This window comes from Botryllus schlosseri, chromosome 5, assembly GCF_051294905.1.
Source record: "Botryllus schlosseri isolate E-star chromosome 5, Bs_hap1, whole genome shotgun sequence".
NCBI lineage: Eukaryota > Metazoa > Chordata > Ascidiacea > Stolidobranchia > Styelidae > Botryllus > Botryllus schlosseri.
The window spans coordinates 16,810,826-16,834,367 of record NC_137240.1 but is presented as its reverse complement, the minus strand read 5'-3'; the positions used below and the strand labels follow the sequence as shown (position 1 = coordinate 16,834,367).

The 23,542-nt window shown below is 42.1% G+C and overlaps 1 protein-coding gene across 4 annotated transcripts in view; it reads left to right on the top strand.

Moving 5' to 3' along the window:
* Window positions 1-1,793: 1,793 nt before the first annotated feature.
* The window catches only part of LOC145439804 (uncharacterized), a 291,614-nt gene continuing 269,865 nt past the window's right edge, over window positions 1,794-23,542 (top strand). The window contains exons 1-2 of one of the 4 annotated variants that reach the window (XM_080317440.1): window positions 1,794-2,146; window positions 5,534-5,926. In XM_080317440.1, coding sequence (XP_080173566.1) covers window positions 1,954-2,146; window positions 5,534-5,926 — 586 coding nt within the window. In that variant the 5' untranslated portion in view covers window positions 1,794-1,953. The remainder of the gene's footprint in view (window positions 2,147-5,533; window positions 5,927-23,542) is intronic. The other 3 variants (XM_080317443.1, XM_080317442.1, XM_080317441.1) reach the window with 3 other exon arrangements.

The window sequence follows — 23,542 nt, the reverse complement described above, 5'->3', positions numbered from 1 at the left end:
CATTCAATTCAATTGCATCGCATTTCAGAAGGGCCCATTTGAAATTTTCAGGCAATGGTATTGGCGTCCACATTAAACAGAGTACTGAATAGTCAGAATTCATTTTGTAGAGAAGGAATGTCGGAAAAGCGGGTGAATATTCAGTAGTTAAATTTCGTATCACAGTTACAAATGTAGTGTTGGTACTAGGTTTTCTCTCCTCCAGTATAGGAAAGTGAGCATAATTTTCTTTGTACTGTTGACATATCCAGAGTCACAGATTTGTTTTGAATGCGCCTCAATATCTCATGTATGATGCTGTTTTCCTCTGAAGCTGCAAGTTCAATTTGTTCAGATGTGACGTTAAATGTATCTGGAAAGCAAGATGAGTTACCCATTTTCGATTACAAGATTATGAGTCGGCGATATTTGTATTTTCGAGGAAAGTTGCTATTTCATTTCTCAGTTCATACACTCGTGTAAGCATAGCTGCTCGACTCAATGAGCGAACATGACAGATATATAGGCCTACATGACATCGCCATATTGATTTTCTGCTTCTAGTAATATCTGGCGTAACTGATTCAGTTGATGAGACAAAAATCATATTTACAGTTTTCACCATTGTGGCCAAAACACTATTCAGGTTTTTTGTCTTGGCACACAATGCCTTCTGGAAAACCAAACTATAGACAGGCTAACTAACATACGGAGGCCAGTTATCTATAATTGAATATTTTGAGATTCCGTCATTGCGTCTGAGATGCTCCAAGCGTTTCTGAAGCAAAGGAAGAACACCTTTATTGTCACACCCCGTTAGAGTGATTAACCCTTTAAAACACCTTCGGTTGCGAGATACACCCGATTGATAAGCACTGATCCAGTCTAGTCTATCTCCATCTCCTGCTTCAACCACCTTCGTTTTATGGCGTAACAATAGACTAATACGATGTAGGCTGCTATTATATCGTAGCAATGCCGCATTTTTTTCATGCAGCGCTGCACTGCAGATTGAAACTCATTATGAAGCGGCGGGCCGTATTCTTGTGATAACTAATTATTACGTCGCGGGCCGGACGATTTCGCTTGGCGGGCCGGATCCGGCCCGCGGGCCGTAGGTTGCTGACCCTTGAGATAAGGGATGAATAAGGCAGCATTAGCCTTCATGAACTACCTAATTTTTGTTTGAGGGGGGATTAGGTAAAAATCACGCAATAGACCAGACATATACTGTTTTGTTTCAGTTTTAGCCACCGCTCTCATCAACTCTTACCAAATAAGCCTCATTTACAAGGTTTCATAAACAATAGAGTGTAAAGGCATTCAAAAAACTACATTGTCCAAAGTTACCCCACATGCAGGGGTAACTTTGGACACGGATAATTTACAAAAATAAGGTACTTAATTATGACCATGAAGCTTTTGGATTAGGTAGTTCTAATCTTTGCTCCATGACCCCTGAAAAACACAAAACTTGCCTCCCCTACACCCTAGCATTTCCAAGATACAAAGCGGAATTGTTGAAAATTGTCCAAAGTTACCCCGGTTTACGGTATTTACTATGTGTGTATTGTTCTTACGCAATGACGAACAAATCTGATACCGTACAACAGCCTGAACAGGCGTTTGAAAATCAGACATTTGTCCTATCACTAACCTGGCATAATATCTCTTCCTTGTTCACGAATGTTCAGTTTATGTCATACTCCTTGTACAAAAAAAAAGTTATCGTTCTTTCACAAAGAAATCGATTAGATAAGGGAAGTAGTCAATAGATAGGTAGATTCCACACATTAAAAATATTTTATTATAATCATTTGTGACTTGATGTTTTACCCGCGGCTGTTTGTCTGCTGTTTCTATGCCCAATTCTTAATGAATGATGGATCTCTTGCAGTTTCCGCGTTTGAGGTATGGTCGAGCGTCCAATGGTCAGTGACGAAATGTTTCACCGTCATATACTTGTAAGGTTCAATGTTCAACTTTTTTCCACAGTCGTCTGCTGTTTTCGATGGCCAAATTCACCTAGTACTCTTGAATTTAAGTCTCCTGCATTTTCTAGATATTATTTCTACGTACAGGACAGCCAACATGGATTTGAAATTTGCACTTTGTATCTTTTTTGCAATGCTAAACGGTCTGAAGTCGCAGACGGCATTTTCTACAGGTGAGTGGTTGTAGATAGATGATTTATTTCCTTTGCTAAAGCATCCAACGATCTGGGTAAAATCTTGAAATCTGAACGATGAAGTCTATGTATATAGTATGGTATATCTGTTATGTGCCATAATCCAATAGAGGGGCACTGCACTATAAATATAAAGGCAGAAGTTGTGTGAAAAAAATTCTCAGCCCCCAGCAAGGGTATAGTACTGGTTCACCCCAGTGGCTACTTCTTGCCAACATACTGTTGTGTTGCAAGGTTTGTTGAGCTTGACTGGTTACTCGATGGGTGGTGACTTGTCCCAACACTTTCCAAGAGTGCTCAAACAAATTGATAATACAATAGTGCAACCAGGGGAGGGATTGGGAAAGCGTTCCACCCCTTGCAATTTGATGCTCCTAAATTTGATGAACTGGCAAGAGTCGTGGATGCGGTTGCCAGTGAACCCGTCCCTCGGTGAACCCGTCCGGTGAACCCGTCCCTCGGTGAACCCGTCCCTCTGTGAACCCGTCCCTCGGTGAACCCGTCCCTCGATGAACTCGGCCCTTGGTGAATTCCGCCCTCGGGAAATTTTGAAATCAAGTGTATTAACAAGTATTAATATGAATTATTAAACTAATAATGTTATTATCAACTGATTTGTCAATCTTGTAAGGAGGTCAGGGCATGCGTAGATCACGCAGTCACGGAGTGATCAGATCACGTGATCACGATTGCGTGGTCGGCTCATTGTTGAATTGACTTGGCGAGGGGCGGACATGCGACGTTCGACATCCTCGTATCTGTTCATGACATCGCATTGGGTCTTATCGCATTGTATATTGTGTATGACTTGTTCAGATGAAAAATAAATCCCAACGATTGTTATTGCTCACATATCAACCACGCGTGGTCTGCTCGTTATTGCAACTGCAGGTTGAGGTGGGGTGTTAGGGTTGGGTAGGATAGGGGGGAGACATTAGGGTTCGGGGAGTGGGACATTGGGTTCGGGTAGGATACTAGGGTTGGGGGAGGTGGGAAATTAGGGTTGGTGGAGGTGGGATATTAGGGTTAGGGTTAGGATATTAGGGTTGCCGGAGGTGGGATATTAGGGTTGGGGGCGGGGGGATATTAGGGTTGGGGTAGGATATTAGGGTTGCCGGAGGTGGGATATTAGGGTTAGGATACTAGGGTTGCCGGAGGTGGGATATTAGGGTTGGGGGAGGGGGGAAATTATGGTTGGGGAGGGGGGATATTAAGGTTGGGGTAGGATATTAGCGTTAGGGTTAGGATATTAGGGTTGCCGGAGGTGGGATATTAGGGTTGCGGGTGGGGGGACATTAGGGTTGGGGGAGGGGGGATATTAAGGTTGGGGTAGGATATTAGGGTTATGGTTAGGATATTAGGGTTGCCGGAGGTGGGATATTAGGGTTGGGGTAGGATATTAGGGTTGCCGGAGGTGGGATATTAGGGTTGGGGGAGGGGGGATATTAGGGTTGGGGAGGGGGGATATTAAGGTTGGGGTAGGATATTAGCGTTAGGGTTAGGATATTAGGGTTGCCGGAGGTGGGATATTAGGGTTGCGGGTGGGGGGACATTAGGGTTGGGGGAGGGGGGATATTAAGGTTGGGGTAGGATATTAGGGTTATGGTTAGGATATTAGGGTTGCCGGAGGTGGGATATTACGGTTGTCGATGGGGGGACATTAGGGTTGGGGTAGGATATTAGGGTTGCCGGAGGTGGGATATTAGGGTTGGGGGAGGGGGATATTAGGGTTGGGGAGGGGGGATATTAAGGTTGGGGTAGGATATTAGCGTTAGGGTTAGGATATTAGGGTTGCCGGAGGTGGGATATTAGGGTTGCGGGTGGGGGGACATTAGGGTTGGGGTAGGGGGGATATTAAGGTTGGGGTAGGATATTAGGGTTATGGTTAGGATATTAGGGTTGCCGGAGGTGGGATATTAGGGTTGGGGTAGGATATTAGGGTTGCCGGAGGTGGGATATTAGGGTTGTCGATGGGGGGACATTAGGGTTGGGGTAGGATATTAGGGTTGCCGGAGGTGGGATATTAGGGTTTGGGGAGGGGGATATTAGGGTTGGGTAGGGGGGATATTAAGGTTGGGGTAGAATATTAGGGTTAGGATATTAGGGTTGCCGGAGGTGGGATATTAAGGTTGCCGGTGGGGGGACATTAGGGTTGGGGTAGGATACTAGGGTTGCCGGTGAATACAAAATTTCCCGAGGGCGGAATTCACCGAGGGCCGAGTTCATCGAGGGACGGGTTCACCGAGGGACGGGTTCACCGAGGGACGGGTTCACCGAGGGACGGGTTAACCGAGGGACGGGTTCACGGGACGGGTTCACCGAGGGACGGGTTCACTGGTAATCGTGGATGCAGCAAGATGTTAGTTCTCAGTGCGGTTGTGTTTTTATTCATACTGGCTCATGTACTGCGCTCATGGAGTGGCGCAGTCAGAGGGGTGTCTGAGGGTCGAAATCCACCAACTCCAAAGTTGAAACCAAGTCTTTTTGAAATGCTTGAGATATCTCCGATATTTCTTAGCACATTGCAATTCAGCAATTTGTATTATCAGTGCCGTTGTGCAGCCAATTAGTAAGGAAAGACATCAGTCCACAGCGGCATGAGATCTCCCGCTATAAGGTAGGGTTACCAAATTTTGGAATCTGGAAAGGAGGACACTTTTACTAAATCAGAAAGTTAGTTGATCAAAACTGAAAACGGCTGATTTCGCTATTTTTGCTGTAAAATTTGGTGAGTTGACTAAAATAAATAAGTAAAAGGTCATAACTTTCGTTTGACTCACGATTTGAACACTTTTTACTTGAATTTAGTCGTGTTGACTGAAAAAAAAGGTCGTCACTTTCGATCGAACGCCGAATTTCCCACTCGAACGTCCGTCTTTGCTATTTAGCGTCATTTATGCTCGTTTTCGCTCGAATCTGTCCATTATCCTAGCTGTAAAGGAGGACGAATTGCCACAAAGAACGACATTTAGGCGTCCTCCGAGGACACTTTCAAAAAGGTAAAAAAAGCGGACAAATCCTCTGAAAAGAGGATGTATGATAACCCTATTACTATCACACTACAATGTATGTACATCCGATATTTATTTACTATGTGTGAATACTTCTAATGCAATGATGAGCAAAGTCATACGAAAAAGGTGAATCGAGTCGGACTCTAGTCAAGTCGCAACTCGAGCCATCCCAACGCTGGATTCGGCACCCATATATCCTGAATTGCATTTGATTGCATAACTGCTCAAAACCATGTTGATTTTCCTGATCATACTCTGCGAGTGATAAGTTGACCCTGAACTTTATTTTAGTAGGATATGATGCAATCGTCATTTTATGGTGCTTACATTTGTGTTCAATCATTGATTTCAGTTGATTCTCGCCTTCACGTCAAATTTCATGATGATAACATCACCATCAATGGATCAGAGACGACTTGGGCTGTCGGTACTGTAAACGTGACGCTCACCCATATTTTCAAAATTGATTCTCAAGAAGACGAAGCCATTTCATACATTCTGGTGTTGGCAAATTCGTCTAGGCAAATATTGTGCCAATACTCTATCGAAGGGACCAACTGCACAACAGAACATGGAAAGGATGTATGCAGAAGTTGTTCAATCACAGAGAGATCTACAGAGAAAACTCTAACTGTCAATGTCCGGTTGCCTAAAATGGACGTGACTAAAAATCGATCAAGATTAATGTTTTACTATTCTTCGGCTTCTGGGGATGATATATCACTTCAGCAATTCACAATTACAGGTACCTTTTCATTAATATTTCAAAATACACATTTTGGACTACTGAAATTTTTTTGAAATTTATAACGCTACTACAAGGTTGTATAACAAGTTATTGTACACTAGTGGTTCTCAACCTTTTTGCCTCCATCGCCTCTTTTCAAACATTGCCTGGGTCTGGCGTCCCCTATTTTAAAGACTAGTAAAAAATACAATGAGTAAGTGGTAGAAGTCCAGTTTTTAATTGGAACTTCACTATTAAAAATATTTTGGCGCTTGAATTGCGGCCTAGGACCACTCAACTAATTACCGATATAATAGGTGATTGTATGTGCTTAATTCTTGATCAAATCAAGGTTGTTTTAACAACCATCGAGTAGGTCTACAGGCTCATACCCAGGTTGCCATCGACATGGACCAAAAAATAAGGACAGTAGAAAAATTAGATGAGCATGAAAAAGCGTTTTTGCACATACTCTGTATTTATACGAGCCGTGGCATGTCACATTCCATAATTTTCGCCAGAAACAATCTGCTCCAAAAACTCCTTGTAATTACAAAGTGTTTCATGGATCTGACGACAGCTCAGGTCTAGGTGTACCTTTACTCAGGGCCGAAACAGCACGTCGTCAGCCCCCCCCCCCCCACAAAAAAAACCGTTGGTCTTGCCCCCCTCATAGGGTGATAAACCAGAATTCTTCGCCTCGTTGTGATTAGAGGCGTCAACCATGATGGAAAAAGGCCGTGCACCAAATTTAGACAAAATCATTTTTTAAACGTATGGAGCTAGAACTCCAGTAGCAATGCTTGTAGTCTTAGTCCTGGCCGAAGAAATCTTATTTGCGACATTGGAATCAGGGAATATTTCTTTGAACAATTGCGATGTGCAATCGTTGGTGTGGAAGGATTGCTGGTGTTTGACAGTATGGAATGCCCGGGTACCCTATTCAGCAGCTTCCTTGTAGTCTGTGGTCGTTGGTGCTGATCGACTGATGGAAAAATTATTCATCGACTGGCTCAAATTAATCATTGTGGCACACTTCTTGTGTTTTGGAGTATCAATGTGAGTTGAAATATCGGTCTTTCCTGTGGTCTCCATGTTAATGCTATAATTGCAGATAGTGCAATGTGTGAAACACTCACCCTTCAAGCTTCGTTAGATACCTGTGAATTCTCTCTCATAATTGCCGCGAAAAAGTTTTTACGCCTGCGATTTAGCCGTATTACTATAGCTAAAACTATATGCGCAAGTGCAATATAATTTAGATAACTTTATCAATGATTTATAGCGTTACTACTTTTTAACCAATGTGTCGACTGCACTGCGCCTTTTTTCACTACGCAATAAATGCTGCCTTCCCCTCAGCTTATTCTGCTGTAGACTAAACATCAGAAACCTGGTACTGCTGTTAACTGCTAAAATGACGTCCGCTGCGGTAGCTTGGTACAGCCGAATCTGATATACCACCACTCACTGCCCTAGCTATGTCACCACTTAAAAGTCAAATCCTGTAGAGCAGGGGCAGGCAACATACGGATCTGGCCTGCGGATAGTTTGGCTTCAAAGTTACATTGCTGTTGCTAAATTACATTCATTATATACGATTTATTCCTTCTATATATGAATAAATGGCCGAATAACGTATCAAGTCAGCAATCCGGCCCGACGACTGGAGAAGTTGCACGCCCCTGCTGTAGAGTATACGTCAAGAGAGTTCCTTTGATTTATGATGTCATAAAATCTCGACGCAAAAGCATAATTGGAGAATATTATGTATTAATATGTATTAATAATATATATATTATCGAAGTTCTGTAGTGGTTGAAAATAAGACAAAATAAGGACGCAAGTCGAAAATAAGGACATATCTTTGAAATAAGGACAGTTGAGTTTTCTAAGACGTGACCCTCAAAAATAAGGACAAATCTTAGAAATACGGACGGTATGGCAACCTTGTTCATACCATTTGGTTCCGGCTCTATAAACATATCCCGAAGTCACCTCTCCGACTGGCAATACGGGGAAGTTAATTGTATTGGCTCGGGGCCTACGATATTTGAATATCGTAGGCCCCGATTGGCTTTAGTTTTATTGCTTTGTGTGATTAATAAATCAACTGAGAATGTGGTAGAGATCTTTGCTCACATTAAATTTAGTACTGCACCAAGCTCTTAACTTTAACATGAATGTATTCCAAACAAAGCAACTCATTTTATATAACATTCCTGTGTGTTGCGTGGGTCACAACACTGAGCAGTATCATCCTTCGTGATACGATTAAGAAATATTCTGACGATTTAATTTTGTAGAGTGGCTCTCAAATGCAAGTATATTTTGTTAAACGTTTTGGTCAAAAAGCTTCAAGGCATCTTAAATTACGGTATGCAAACGGCATCACTCCCAAATGTGGTACAGTGCCTTTTAGATTTCGACAAGCAGTGCGCTGCAGGATACAATACCTAGTACGAAACATTTTTTGGAAAATAACCCGGGCTACGGAGCTAGCATGTTGGAAGTGTTTTAACGGGGAATTGGCAATACAAAATTACGCACAATTCATTTTACATGAATTAATATAAACCACTGCATTCATGGAAGCATCGTTGGTGGAACTTATACTTTGAGTCTTGACAGATTTTGTCGAATGTTAGTTTGCAATAAGAAATCGGTTATATAAAACAATTGTTTTGCTATATAATTCTACTATATGTCCTTGCTATACCATATACTGTTGAGTTATTTCTCTTCAGCGGCCCCTGAGCGTTTCTACCCCCCCTGAGCATTTCCACCCCCTTCAAAATCCAATTCGCCCCTTAACGAGGGCTGGAGACAAGGTTAATAACCATTGTTGTACACCATCTCAATCCCAACCTGTAAAGGCAAAGATACTGCAATATGAGATGTGAACCATTTTTAAAGCATTTTTGGCACATCGAACAAGCATATTAAGGTAGATGCATTTGACATTGTGCTAGCCAAGTTGTTTGTCTCTAACACAGAGTTGGTATGATGCGAATTTTGATGTGACTTGAGTCCGGTTTTTTGAATTATTGGAATTGGCTCGAGTCACATTTTTTTATTATGTTACTTAATTCAAGGCACTGCCGTAAAATGATGTGACTCGGTGTATGAAAAATGCAGAATGAATCGTCATCCGGAGTCAAATTTAAGAGCCAATTTTTCATACTGAGAAGTGACTGCGGAATCCATATGAATCCTTTATATACTGGATTATATTTCCCTTAACATTTTTAATATGGTTGGATCCATCAACAGTGACATCATTGACAAAACAGTCTGCAGTTGGAAACCCTTTTACGGTACTGACATTGTATTACGGCATCATTTATCATGTAGAGATATATTCAATAACATTAAGTGTCAATCATGTGGAACTAGCTGAAATCCCCTATCATCCATTTTTGAAAACCGAACCCCTCCATTTAAAATGCCGTTTCTGTCTCCATTATTTCTCACTACATCGTTTATCAACGCGCCTTATGTAGCCTCGGCGACGATTTGCGCAAGTCAAAATGTCCGAGTTTTTATGAAATCTGTTCTACAAGCACCTATTTCAGGTGCTTCAAACCTGTCCTCTTTTATAACTCAAGCCTTGACACAATCTTCTGATGGTTATGTTTAAGTTAGCGAAAATCAATAACCGTACGTATGTTCGCGCGCACATGGTTGCGGACATTCGATGTCATTCAGTTTTGCGATGTCACTCTTTAATCCAATTGCTAATCAGCATACACTTAACGGCATTGTCTCTAAGCCATCGGGAGATAGCAGCCAAAGCATGCTAGGCCCGAAACGCGGTAGTTAGGCCAGCGATGATATCTTTCGTACTAGGCCTATTGCAGACGCGATTGTGTAGGCCAGCGATTACATCGTGCGCACCGGGCCTATTGCAGATGCGATTCTTCAAGCGTGCGAAACTAGGCTTGTTGGAGACGCGATAAATCAGGCCTGCAACTGCAACGATAGCCAAGCTCGTGGCAATTAATGAGCTAATTTCGTAATCATTTCAGCGGGAGATCGCGTCGCGTTATATCCCTGATCTGTCGTGAACAATAAAATACGCGTGCTTATCAACGCGTCTTACGTAGCCTCGGCGACGATTTGTGCAAGTCAAAATGTCCGAGTTTTTATGGAATATGTGCTATAATGACGCCGATTTCAGGTGCTTCAAACCTGTCCTCTTAGATAACTCTAGCCTTGACACACATCTTCTGATGGTTATGTTCAAGTATTAGCGGAAATCAATTACGTATGTGGGGTACGAACTACGCACGCACGCGCACATGTTTGCGGACATTCGATGTCATTCAGTTTCGCGATGTCACTCTTTAATCACAATCGCTCATCACTAGGGCAATTTTTTTTTTACCTAAAAACGGAAGATTTTGACCTAAAAAATCTAAATTTTGACTTTTTTTGACCTAAAAAAACTGAAATTTGACCAAATTTTGACCTCGCGTATGCAAATTAGGTGTTTTCGCATGTAATGTTAAAATTGTACTACTTATCTTCATTTCTGGTTGGAACTGTCTGTCCTTACAAAGTAGAAAAAACGTTTTTGGCTCAAAAACTGACAGATTTTTACATGAAAAACTAGTATTTTAACGAAATCTGGCCCTATGAAGAATTCAAGTAGTTACATTACGTATTCTGGTGGAAATAATTAAAATTTGTTGTAGTACAACGAAAGATCCTTTCCTACATTCTCGGGTAGAAAGTGTCTGTCCTTACTACGTAGCTTGCCAAGAACGGAGAAAGAACGTTCAACAGCAGCATTTGTTGGCTGACAACACTCAAGTTTTGTGCACACTGCTGGTGACAAACCGTGTTGCTTCATTCTGACAATGTTGTCTATTTATCACAATTTTTCAGCTTGCGCTTCTTGATATAAGAACCATGCAATGTCCAAGCAGTCTTGCTTCAGCTAGGATATTGCGGTACGATGACCATAAAACCATGTCACTATTTGTTCCATTTGACCATTTATGATTCACAATGAGCAGACGATGGTCCGTTTACTACAGTAGGCCTATAAAGTAGGCTACAAGCTGTAAAATATCAAATGATACGTTCACCGACAGTGCAAAATCTACGATACAAACGAAATGCAGAGGTCAAAAAATGTTTGACTTTTTGACAAATTTTGACCAAACGCTACAATTTTGACCTAATTTTGACTTTTTTTGACATGTCAAAAAAAAATTGCCCTACTCATCACTAATCAGCATACACTTAACGGCATTGTCTCCTAGCCATCGAGAGATGGGAGCCAAACCATGCTAGGCCCGAGACCCCATAGCGATGTAGTTGGGCTAGCGATGATATATCTTTCGTATTAGGCCTATTGCAGATGCGTTGTGTGGGAACCGATGATATCGTGCGCCAGAGGTGGTCAAAGTAGTCAGGAAAGCTACTCAAGTAGAAGTAGAAGTAGCGACGAAAAAATCTACTCAAGTACAAGTAGAAGTACTTCTTCCATAAGACACCTAAAACAACTTTAAGTAGAAGTGGAATTGACTGACTTTAAATCTACTCAAGTAAGTAAGTACCGCTAGTTTTAAAAACAGTTTTAATTTAGTTCGCATGGGACTGTCAAAAGCTGCAATTTCAGTTATGCGGAAGGTGCAGACAGCTTGATTCGTATTGATGCATCCCAGGCGATATCAATTTGCGATAGAATAAGCATGCATCCGCATCATGAGATGCAAATTATAGTATTGATATGAAAATGTGATACTACACTTTGTTTACTAGAAGACCCCGTTTTAGAGAATATCATGGTACGGCGCCCTACCCCATATCATGAGGCCCAAAGTTTATGCGAAGAACAATACGGAAAAGTTGTATCTTATACCATAGGCGCTGAACTCAGGTATGCTAGGTATGCCGCGCATACCTAGGAATTTTTTTGGGTATGCGGCATACCCAGAATTCGGTTTGGTCTGTTACTGACTGGGTGGTGAATTGATCGATTTAGAAATAAGCGTTTCGTAGTGCTGCTGAACACGTAAGTAAACCGGCATCAATACGTTCAGGCGCTTAACAAAACTCCGTCCTTCAGTTACAATTCAGTTGTACGTATTATATCAGTGTTGCGCGCCGCCACGGCCAATTAGCCGGAAGCGCGTTTCCAATTGGCGAGAATTGTTCGTGCACAATGTAACGCAACGCGATCTCGACGCTGAGATGATTGCGAAATTAGGTCATTGATTACCGCGCGCAATCGTCGCAGGCCTGATTTATCCCGTCTCCGTCAGGTCTAGTTGCGCTGGCTTGATGAATCGCATCGGCAATAGGCCCGGTGCGCACTATACCATCACTGGCCTGCGCACGATAACATCGTTGGCCTACACAATTGCGTCTGCGTGGTTCGAAATATATCATTGCCGACCTAACTATCGCGTCTCCGGCCTAGCATGCGTTGGCTCCTATCTATCGGTTGTGATTAAGATTGATATCACGAAACTTACTGACATCGAATGTCCGCAAAAATGTGGGACTTGTGCGTACATGCGTACTTGATTTCCGCTAATACTTAAACATAACCAATAACCATCAGAAGATGCGAGTCAAGGCTTGAGTTATAAAAGTTGAGAAAGGTTTGAACCACCTGAAATCGATGCGGATTCCATTATAGAACACACTCCATAACTCGGCTATGCGCCTGAATATTTGATCAAACGCGAGTGGTCAGAAGACGCAACGCGAGGCAACAAGACCGAGAACTTGATACTAAAGATGTCAATTTCTATATGCGCGAAATGTTGCGATTGTCATCTCCTGCTGTGAAGGAACATGATATCTTATGCGCCGGCCGGAACATTCGCTTCTTCTGTGATTGTGATGTCAGACTGGCTCAGACATTGAACAATGAACATGGACGGAATTGATTGAAATACATACTGACCGTGAACAGACAGCGGCGTAATTGATTTTGACTAACGCTAATACTAAAACAGAATGATCAGAAAATGTCTTGCAGGCTCTTGATATTGAAACTTCTAACTCCTATGAAATCAAAGTCACTAATGAATAGAGTCGAGAACAGACTTTCTATTTGGGAAAATAATTCCTGCAACCTTATTAGCCGTCGCCGAAGATGCGTATTCGTTTGTTCTCGAGGCGGAGCGATTGAAATCTCCCGATTGTCGGCGCGTGTATTGGCGAATATGTTGCGGAGATTGCGAGCTCGCTAATTGACTACACAGTCGCACGCGTTGGTAATCTTATGGTAGCGTGATGTGTCGTGTATATTTCACAAGGATGCTGATCCGATCGCTGTATTATCGGCATTGGTGCATGTTTTTAACCACAATAAACTGATGCTACCTTGGTAAATTTGAAATGGATTCAATCAATTCAGCAAGCGGCCGGCTGGCTACGCGGCCTGCTTAATCATATCGTAATTTTGTCACCATATACAAGTGCCAGGTGATATTGAACACTTGCGAGTCGGCTAATTTGCCAATTCTGGCGCACTATGACGTCATCCCTTTGTGACGTCATCGATCTCGCATACCTAGGGAAAATTAGAGTTCAGCGCCTATGTCTTATACGGTTTCAACACTTTGCGCGATTAGTATACGTCAGGGGCGGCCAAAGGGCCACGTGAGATTTACGAAGCATTGTGCGATCAACTTGCATGTTGATGCCCTTTTCTACTCGTCCGATAGGAGCGAACCGGATTAGGTAACGGGAAAAAAGGAATTATATTACTAAATAACAAAATCGATAACACTTATATCATGAAAACTCTGTGCACATGCACATGTCCTCTCGCGCGAAATGTTTTCAAAGGTAATGAAAGAATAGGACAATAAAATAATGTTAGTTGCATATATTATGGGTCGTTCCTGTTTACCGTTGGGCTCATTTTCCCAGGACATGATTAATCGGCACTTGGACATATATCAATATCGAAGATTTAAGTGAACGTCTGTCTATCACTTTGTGCAAAGGTTTCTTCGCTGACGATCTTTCCGCGAGTGCAGACGCTAAGTCGGACGACACGTTCTCGCATAGGCTAATTGCCAATATAGTTACACTCAATTGCGTAAAATAGGCATATTTTTAATTTCCAGGAGGAGGCACCAATACTAAAAGCAAGAAATCGATTGGCAATAAATCGCGCGCAGCGCTAGAAAAATATCAAGTCAAATAAATCTGCCACGAAATATTCTACTTTATGGTCATATACGAAGATCTACGAAAAGGTGGATGGCCCCTAGCTACGCCAATACGTCGGAACTTATATTTTAGTCATCAACGTCCCAAAGTCCACGGTCCGGCTAATCAAATTTTCGGTTGGTGATGCAAGTTCGCAATAAATCACCTGGCTAATTTTTTGTTGTTGATATTATAACTAATTTCGAAAATTTCTTCGCTGGCCACAGATTGGCCGGCCCAGGTATACGTCAATAATAAATATTGTGGATCGTAAAATTTATATTTAGTGTAGCATTATTTTCGGAAAATTGATGCATAACTGCACTTGCTTTTATGCTTCAAGATGTATGTTCTGCAGACCAAAGACTTGAAAGTAATTCGAACTCAATGTATGATACTCGGAATTGAAAGTGAAATGCAAATACTACTTCTAAAAAGCGGAAACGTATTTCATGTCTTTTGTCCATAAGCTTGAAAGGTGATCTTCTAAAACAGGTGTAATGTTAAAAAAAGCTAGACTTTCCAGATTAGCAGGACACGTCATGGGCTGCTAGATTACGATATGATAGGTAATTGCTAGATTGCAAAATGGCAGTTTCAAACGCTATGGTATGAGCCATATTTACTGTGATAAAATATTTCATATGGGCGACAATGCGGTATGAGCGGAACCATAGGCGCCGACTTACGAGGTTCCGAGGTGGCGCATTCACCTCGTTACCGTATAAACGAGGTGGCGGCCACCTCGTACAAAATGTTCAAACGCCCAAGTGATTTGTGACCAGTGTTGCCAATTTAGCGATTTTCGCGCTAGATCTAGCGATTTTTCATCCGGTTTAGCGCCAGAAAATATGGATCTAACGCCTAGCGATAAATCTAGTGATTTTTGAAAAGTATTTGGCGACTTTTTAGCGCTTTTTTACCGAAAATATCTAATAAAGATCAGTTCTGGCCGACGACGGCATTGGCTATACCGGCCACCAGTGTGCGGACTCCGATGATGTATAGTTATAGATAACTAACCTACGTAGGTTAGTTATCTATAATATAATCCACACTCCACAGCGGCGTCACGTGTCACTGATGAGCGATCTGCCACGGATAATGGATATGAACGTGTACTAGCATTTCTGGTAATGAGAGTGAAGTTCGCCATGACATTTCGAGCCATAGGAATCTAATGTGTCATGTTCGGTAAACTGATTAAGATGCTGAATAATTGAGGCCTAACACTTTACTATCAAGCACGAACATTCTCCCCAAATACAATGCTTTACACAAGGCTCTATATCAAGGGTCGCCAACTCAAAACGGGTCGCGGGTAGGGCTGGGCAAAATCGAGTACCTGAGTGATTCGATTCTGAATCACGTATTACGCTTCGAGTCGAGTATTCGAGTATCACTTATTATGACGTCACAACAGAATATACTGTGTCAACGTTAAAATATGTACCTTTTATGCCACTAAAACCAATATCATGCCTGTTATCCGTCACATTAAATACACTTTTGTATTCTTTCGACCATACCGATGTCATTGTACTTCTTGGCAATGTTGTGGGGTGATCATGACTTCGAAAATGTGTTATTTCCAGTAACGTTCGTAGCTTTGAACTATTGTCTCGTATGCTGCGACACAGCCAATCCAGGTTTCAAGCCTTCCTCAGTGAAAAATAGTACCAAAACTATATTTCTCGCAAGTAAATTACCTTTCAGTTACGAAGAGCGCATAATTTCAGTACTCGAAAACATCCTCTTTTACTACTCGACTCGAATCATTAAAATTAATACTCGATTCAGATTCGAGTACTCGAATCATTGCGCCCAGCCCTAGTCGCGGGCCACTTTTCAAATTTCCTAGCAGCCGCGGCCGCATGTATTCAACATCGATATAAAATAGATAACCATGTTTTAAAACTCTACGTCAGTACAACGCTGTGCCACCTAACGGAGGTGATGGGCATAGTGACCACAAAAGAAGTAATATTTTAATAAAGGAATGCAAATACAAGAAAAAATCATTATCATCAATTTCACTTCATTTTGATCTCTGTGCTGTGCACGTTATCTGGAAACGGTTTTCAGCTACTAAGGAATCGATATTACGGCTAGCGAGATACGTTACTAGCTGTAAGACCATCTCCAGGCAAAGCTTGATCTTCTAGGGAAGCCCTAAGCCAGTGGATCTCAAACTTTTTTAGACACGCCCCCTTTTATGATACTACAAACATTTGCGACCCCCCCCCCCCCTTATCGATATATCGCAAAATGCAACCAGAATGCTAGCAATCCCAATGGATAGTTTGATATCATGGAATGTTATCACTATTGATGAGAGAATTCTACAATACGAATTCCGGACTATATACAGAGCAATACCTACGAATTCGCGGTAAATCATGCCGTGCGCAAAAAATTATTCACTTGACCGTAGCTCCGCGCTCCCTTCAGATACTTTCACGCTCCCATAAGGCGGCGCGCCCTCCAGTTTGAGAACCACTGCCCTAAGCCGTTTTCTTAGTGGTGTTGGGCACCGCAAAATAGCATATTTTGAAACAACATCAAGAATATGTCAAATCTATAGTCAATATCAGCATTTCAAAATTGTTTTCTTAGTGTTCTTCTGAAATCTCAAATCAAGTCGAGGGCTGCAAAATATGACCTCGCGTGTTGGTGACCCCATGCTCTATATGTTAATTCTTAACGCCAACACCGGGCGAATATAGGATCCACATCCTACCCAAAACTCGAAATCGCTAACTTCTGTAGGGGCAGCCGGATCCAAGACTGATAAATATTCTCTAAAGGACTTTTGACAAATGCAAGATACGTAACATTATAACAATACTCGTACCAGTGATATTTATGTATCATTGTTTACACCAAATTTGATCGAGGTCAAACGGGAGAGCAGGTTTCAAATCGCCCTCCCCGCAATACTCGAACAAGAACAAGGAGTTGTATATGGGATTCACGTCATATTAATGAATAAATATAAAAGATTTCGTTGCGGACATTTGACCCTTACATGGGTTAACGAATCCGCGGGTGGAAGAGGATTTGAATGGCCAGCCGCTATAAGTAAAGTGAAATGTAGGCTAGTTAGCGGGTTGGTCCTCGGATTATTTTCTTAAGGTCGCTACTTATAGTGGCTGACAAACCCGGTTCAAGTCGTGTTGTGTCGGGTCAAGTCGCATGTCGTGTACATTGTACAAGTACTCCAACACTGTTTAGAGAAGTGAAGTGCATTTCCACGGTACATCGCATCACGTATTCACGGACGCATCGAGCAAGTCACTTGTTTATCTAGGAGGCTTTTCACCTCAAATTCCGGTAGAACGGCAGTGTGCGGCTATGCCTGCAAACCTGGCCACTGTGGTCAGTGGTCGCACAGAGCGATCATTGTGCAAAGCCATCTGCTTTATCAAAATGCACTGCACGTTTTGTCCCGCTTAGAGATGACTCTTACGTATTTTGAACTAGAAATAAGATAAGTGACCTTGACCCCAGACGAGTAAAATATAGCTTAGAAGAATGTATTGATATTATGGTTCAATTTAACACCTTTAGCCATTAATGCAGATTTAGCCCTATTTTTGAGCGCTTTTTTTTCGATATTTAGCGACATCTAGCGATTTTTGATACCAGTTTTAGCGATTTTCTTCCATCCGGAGTTGGCAACACTGTTTGTGACCAGTAATTAGTAACCAGGCGAATCCATGCGACCTCGCTAGGGACATCTTCGAGTGCGATACGCGCGTATGCCAGGTGCACAGCTACGGGAATTTCAGGGGTCGAACGCGAAACCCCGTCATTTGGAAATGATGATTCTAACTCTAATATTAAGTTGCAATTCCATAATTGTGTTGTCAGTCTTCCGCTCGGCTGATTTGCGAGAAATGCGTTGTCAAATAGCGAGAAGAGTCGATGATGATCTCCCGCTGAGAAGGTCGCGAAATTAGGTCCTTCATTCATTCCCACGCGCGTGGAGATCGGCACTAGCCTGATTTATCGTGTCTCGAACAAGCCTGGTTCCGCAGGCTTGAACATGTGAACAATCGCATCTGCAATAAGCCCAGTTCATACTATATCATCGCTTGCCTGCGCAATCGCATCTGCATTGGCGGCTTCGGCCTGGTGTGCAGGATATCATCGCTGGCCTACACAATAGCCTCTGCAATAGGCCTGGTGCGAAAGATGTCATTGCTGGCCAATTATCGCGTCTCGGGCCTAGCATGCTTTGGCTCTATCTGTCGCTGGTTTGGAGACAATGCAGTCGGGTTTACGCTAATTAGTGATTGCTTTATGTCACTGATTAAAAAACGAAATTGCGAAACTGAATAACATCGAATCGCTGCAAACAGACTTTAACGTGCGTAATTGATTCCCGCTAATACTTCAATGTAACGATCAGAAGATGTGTATCATGGCTTGAGTTCTGAAAGACGACATAGGTTTGAAATCGGTACCATCAAGTTCGGTCATTTTAATTTGCCCAAACTGTCGCCGAAACTGCATAATACGCGCACGTATTTAATTGTTCACCAGGGATCAGGGACTCGCTAATTGGCAGCCCTCCCGGACTCTTTGGCAAGCTTATCATACGCCTAAAATCGTCAATACAAAGAGATTATATGATCGCCATTTACACATGTACTTGACCGGAATTGAATTGATGCTATATTGGTAAATTTGAAAAAAAATCCAAATCCCACAAATTTTTTGTCTGGCTACGCGCCTAGCGTGTGCTGAGAAGCACCATCCTAGATCTCCTCTCCTGGCCAGGTGCCCAAATAGACGTTCTGCTTTTCTCAATTCTAAATTATGTGCGCCCATATTCGTTTACAAAACCATTCGTGAGCTAGCTAGCTTCGTGATAGTCTTGGTAATCGCAGTGCGAAGTTGAAGGGTGTGTTGGTGTGTGCTTGCAAATTGGAATTCATTTCTGCGCAGATTCGTTTCTCTAACAAGGCTTTGCCAGTGACATTTATTGCGAAATGCAGCAATACAGCTTGAACACCGATATAATGAGAAAACAATTGTCGCGACGAAAGCTACTCATAACGCATTCGTGGCGATACTGATTAGAATACACGCTTTCTCATTTGCCATCATCCATACATATTTCTTGTTATCTACTCGATACATTCGTACTCCGAAATTGTCGCGCAAGGTCATTTTTCAGTGTTCCTTTCATTATTAACGTGCAGTAGGCCATGCCATTGTCAAATATTGATGCATTTCAAGATTCTGGGTGGCACAAATTCTGATTATATTCGACTTGTTTGAACAGGGAACCTTCTACATTCCGATCAACTTCATTGCTGGATGTACTCGTATCGAGAACAACAATATCGAATATTAAACTATTAGGCATTTGGTAGACAGTGGATTTCTATTGATAAGATCGCGGCATGCGCCCGGAAGTGGAATTTATTCTAGCCCAGGGGTGGCCAACCTGCCGCCGTAGAAGGAAATTGGTGCGGTCGTCAACACGTAATTCAATTAGTATGTGTTGGCGGCCGTCGACATGCAAATTGAATTTATGAATTGACCGATGTACTCCCTTTTGCTTTGCGAACGTAAATCGGAAAATGCACCAATGCCGCCCAAATCGCTGCTTCAATCTGCAAACAATTGCTGCGATGCGAGTTGGTCAACGCGAAGCAAGACACCGCAAGAGACAATTACTGATTGGCTGCGCGATTTCGCGTTTGTAATCATCATTATCGTCTGCTTGAAATATTCGAGAGTTGTGGTGTTACTGGCCAGGCTAGTGCGTGGTGTATTTCGTTACTCACTCGGCGCATTGCGCGTGAATAACATTAATGCAACTCCAGATTCTTAGTGACGTAAAATCTGATTCTGTCGGACGGATTGGTTGCGTAGTTACTCTTTCGAATGATCTTAAGATTCCATTTAATAACTCGACTGCATGGTTTGATATTAATGAGTGCAGGGCCGATATTAAAACGTCACGCGAATGGTTTAATGCCAGCGGCATGTAGTAAAGTGCGTTTTGGTGCGTCGATGACGTCATCGATATTGAACAATTGTGACGTCACAAGACTTCACCACCTCGCAAAAAAATAAAAGTCGGCGCCTATGAGCGGAACCAAGCCATCCGCTACATAAATAATATTCACTGATACTTTCGTGAAAACATATTTGTCACTCCATAACTACTGTGCGCGAAGCGCAACAAAATTTCTGGGCTTTACTTGACTTTTATGAATATTAAATGTTGGTACTCTGTGAAAACAGCTCTGAAATTCCTCAGGCTATCTTTCATATTGGGGAATTAAACTACTTCTACTTGACAAACTGAAAATAGCGAAAAGTAAGTAAATAGATCACAAAATATTACGAAGTAGAAGTAGAGAAAATCAGATCTACTTTAGTAAGTACCAGAAGTAGAGGAAAACTACTGGAGTACTTCTAAAAAGTAGAAGTACTTTGTTACTGACCACCTCTGTCGTGCGCACCAAGCAATGCCGATGCAATTGTGTAGGCCAGGGGTGTCAAACATATGGGCCGCATCCGGCCCGCCAAACGATTTCATTTGGCCCGCGAAGCAATTCTGAGTAGACTGAAAAATTCTTATATTTTCCAGGACATTAGTAATGCATGTTAGGATTTTTGTTGCAGGAAATAATTTCAATAAATATTCCGTCAAGACAGCAAATGTCGAGCATGTTCAATAGGCAACATTATATAGCTATCCGGCGACAGCATTGTGGTTTCACTCTTTCTAATTCAGTGGTTCCCAAGCTTTTTTGGACGTGCCCCCTTTATGATTGTGAAAAATATCACGCCTGCTTTATTTTCATATCACAAACTGCAACCAGAATGCTAGCAATCCCAACGGATAGTTTGATGGTATGGAAGGAGATGACTGTTGATGAGAGCATTGTCCAATATGAAATTATGACTATACACAGAGCAATAACCATGAATTGGAGGTAAATCGCGTGGAGCGAAAAATAAATTTCAGTTGATCGGAGCTTCGCGCCCCCCTTCAGATGCTTTCAAGTCCCCAGTTTGAGAACCACTGCTCATATTCCAGAAGACCAAAAGTGCACCAGCACACCGCGTTCAGAGTTTTATGGAAAAATGGACTGAAACTAGCTATTTACAGAGGTGACAACGCCAATGCAGAACCGTTTTATGCAATTTACATGCAAAATTTATCAGTCACACAAATATAAAATTCAAATATCTATGATCGCACTGCTGTGTTACTTCCCAACCAATAGGTCCCTGGACCTGGTAAGAGAAAGCCCACTTGCATTTAACCCAGATACATACGTCCGTATTTACAAATATATAGGTTGTAATCCTCACATCGCATACGCTTGACTAAGGGCAGATTACAACGACAGTATAGGGAGCATAGAAATATGCCAACATATATCGTCGTTAGAGGCACTGTTTTATCGACTCCTAACTGTAGTCAACCGGACAATCATCGTATTTTGGCAATTCTAGTGTCCGCGAATTTACATGTTGCGTCTTGCTAGAATAGAAACCTTGTGACTTGGAAAGAACATTGAATATCAACAATCGCATCAGAAAATTTTTTCAATATCAATATACTATTCAATTGTCTATTGAAGTTCTGTACCTCAGAAGCTCTTCAAATATGCATGATAATAAAGTATTCAAGTATAAAGCAAGGACACGAGGCACCATTTGAGAATCATTTGACTGGTCCGGCCCGCGGGCGATTTGAAGGCTTCAATCCGGCCCGCGAAGCAATTTGAAGGCTTCAATCCGGCCCGCAAAGCAATTTGAGTTTGACACCTTTGGTGTAGGCCATCGATGGTATAGTGCGCACCGGGTCTATTACAGATGCGATTCTTCAAGCCAGCGGAACTAGGCTTGTTGGAGACGTGATAAATCAGGCGACGATTGTCGAACGCTTGTCAATCAATGACCTGATTTCGCAATCATATCAGCGGGAGATCGCGTCGCGTTACATTGTGCAGCGCTATTTTAGGGCAAAAAATCGGTAAAATTTTGCGCATTATACATGGAAAATTACGGTAGTCCCAAATGCTACAAGCTAGAAAATTAATTTCTCATTATATTTTCTACACATATTATGTCAGTGCTTCCTATAGCCTTGCTGCAGCATTTCAGTCAATAAGTGTTGATTACCGTAATTTTCCATGTATAATGCGCAAAATTTTCCCGATTTTTTTGCCTAAAATCGGGGGTGCGTATTATGCATGGGTACAACAAGCATTGAAAAAAATCTCCCTCAACCTCCCTTGCAATCACACCTTACTTCATGTTTGTTTTAATCGCGCATCATATTCAGCAATCATGCCCTGTAATTCGCATTATCAGCGTTACGCGCTGCCAAGTAGTGATAAGCGTGTGGCCAATCAGCGTCTGCGCTGCACAACAGCAAGCGATCTCCTGCTGAGTTGGTTCGCCGTTTGTACGTGTGCGAAATTGATTGCTGCACGCGCACGCGGCAATGCTCGCTAATTTATCGCGTCAACGACAGCCCTGAACCATCGCTATACAACACGCTATGTGCGCAAGATGTGATCGCTGGTCTGAACACTATAGTCGCATCTCGAACAGGCCTGGTGGGCACGACATAATTGTTTGCCTGATCAATCGCATCTGTAAAGGCCTAGCCCATAGCAGAAAACGTGGCCAGAACTTTCGCGTCGCGGGCCTCGCAGGCTTAGACTGCTATCTACTATCGTTTAGCGACAATGCCGTTAAGTGTACAATGATTAGCGATCATTATGTCATGATTGTTCAACAGTGACATCGCAAAACAGAATGACATCGAATACTAAAACATAACTATTCATGTACTGCGAATGCAGGGTGCGTACTATACATGGGTAGACGCTTTTTTCCAGAATTTACACGCCATTTTAAGGGTGGGTATTATACATAGGGGTGCACTATATTCGGAAAATTACGGTATATTGAATTACAACTCTAACAACGTACTCGTGTCTGGTGTCTCAACTTGAAAAAATTTGAAACAATCAAAGTTAACGCGAGTCTAAATTTGGTGGCTGATAATGACTTGTGACTGTAAGGTAGTGTCTTGATCCTTACACTGCTCTTACACCCAGCAATACTTGGCCTAGGCCTCCCAATTGTTGAATCCAGTTTCATGCCAACTCAAGAATCTCAATGTATTTCTGACCACAGGACCGTTACTGCCGCACACTAAACTCCCCAATTGAGAGGGCCCAAAATTATTTCGTGAATGAACATCAAGTTCAATGTTTCCTCATACAGCAATACTTTGTCTCTTGGAAACTTATCTGCTAAATTCAGAATAACTGTAATACATAGTCTTTGAATGCCCTCAATAAGTCTTTGCTATTACTACCTAACATCTTCTATCTATCTTTTGCTAGTTTCTATTCTCGCTTTTTACCATTCCCCTGTGCTGATTCAGAACTTAATTTT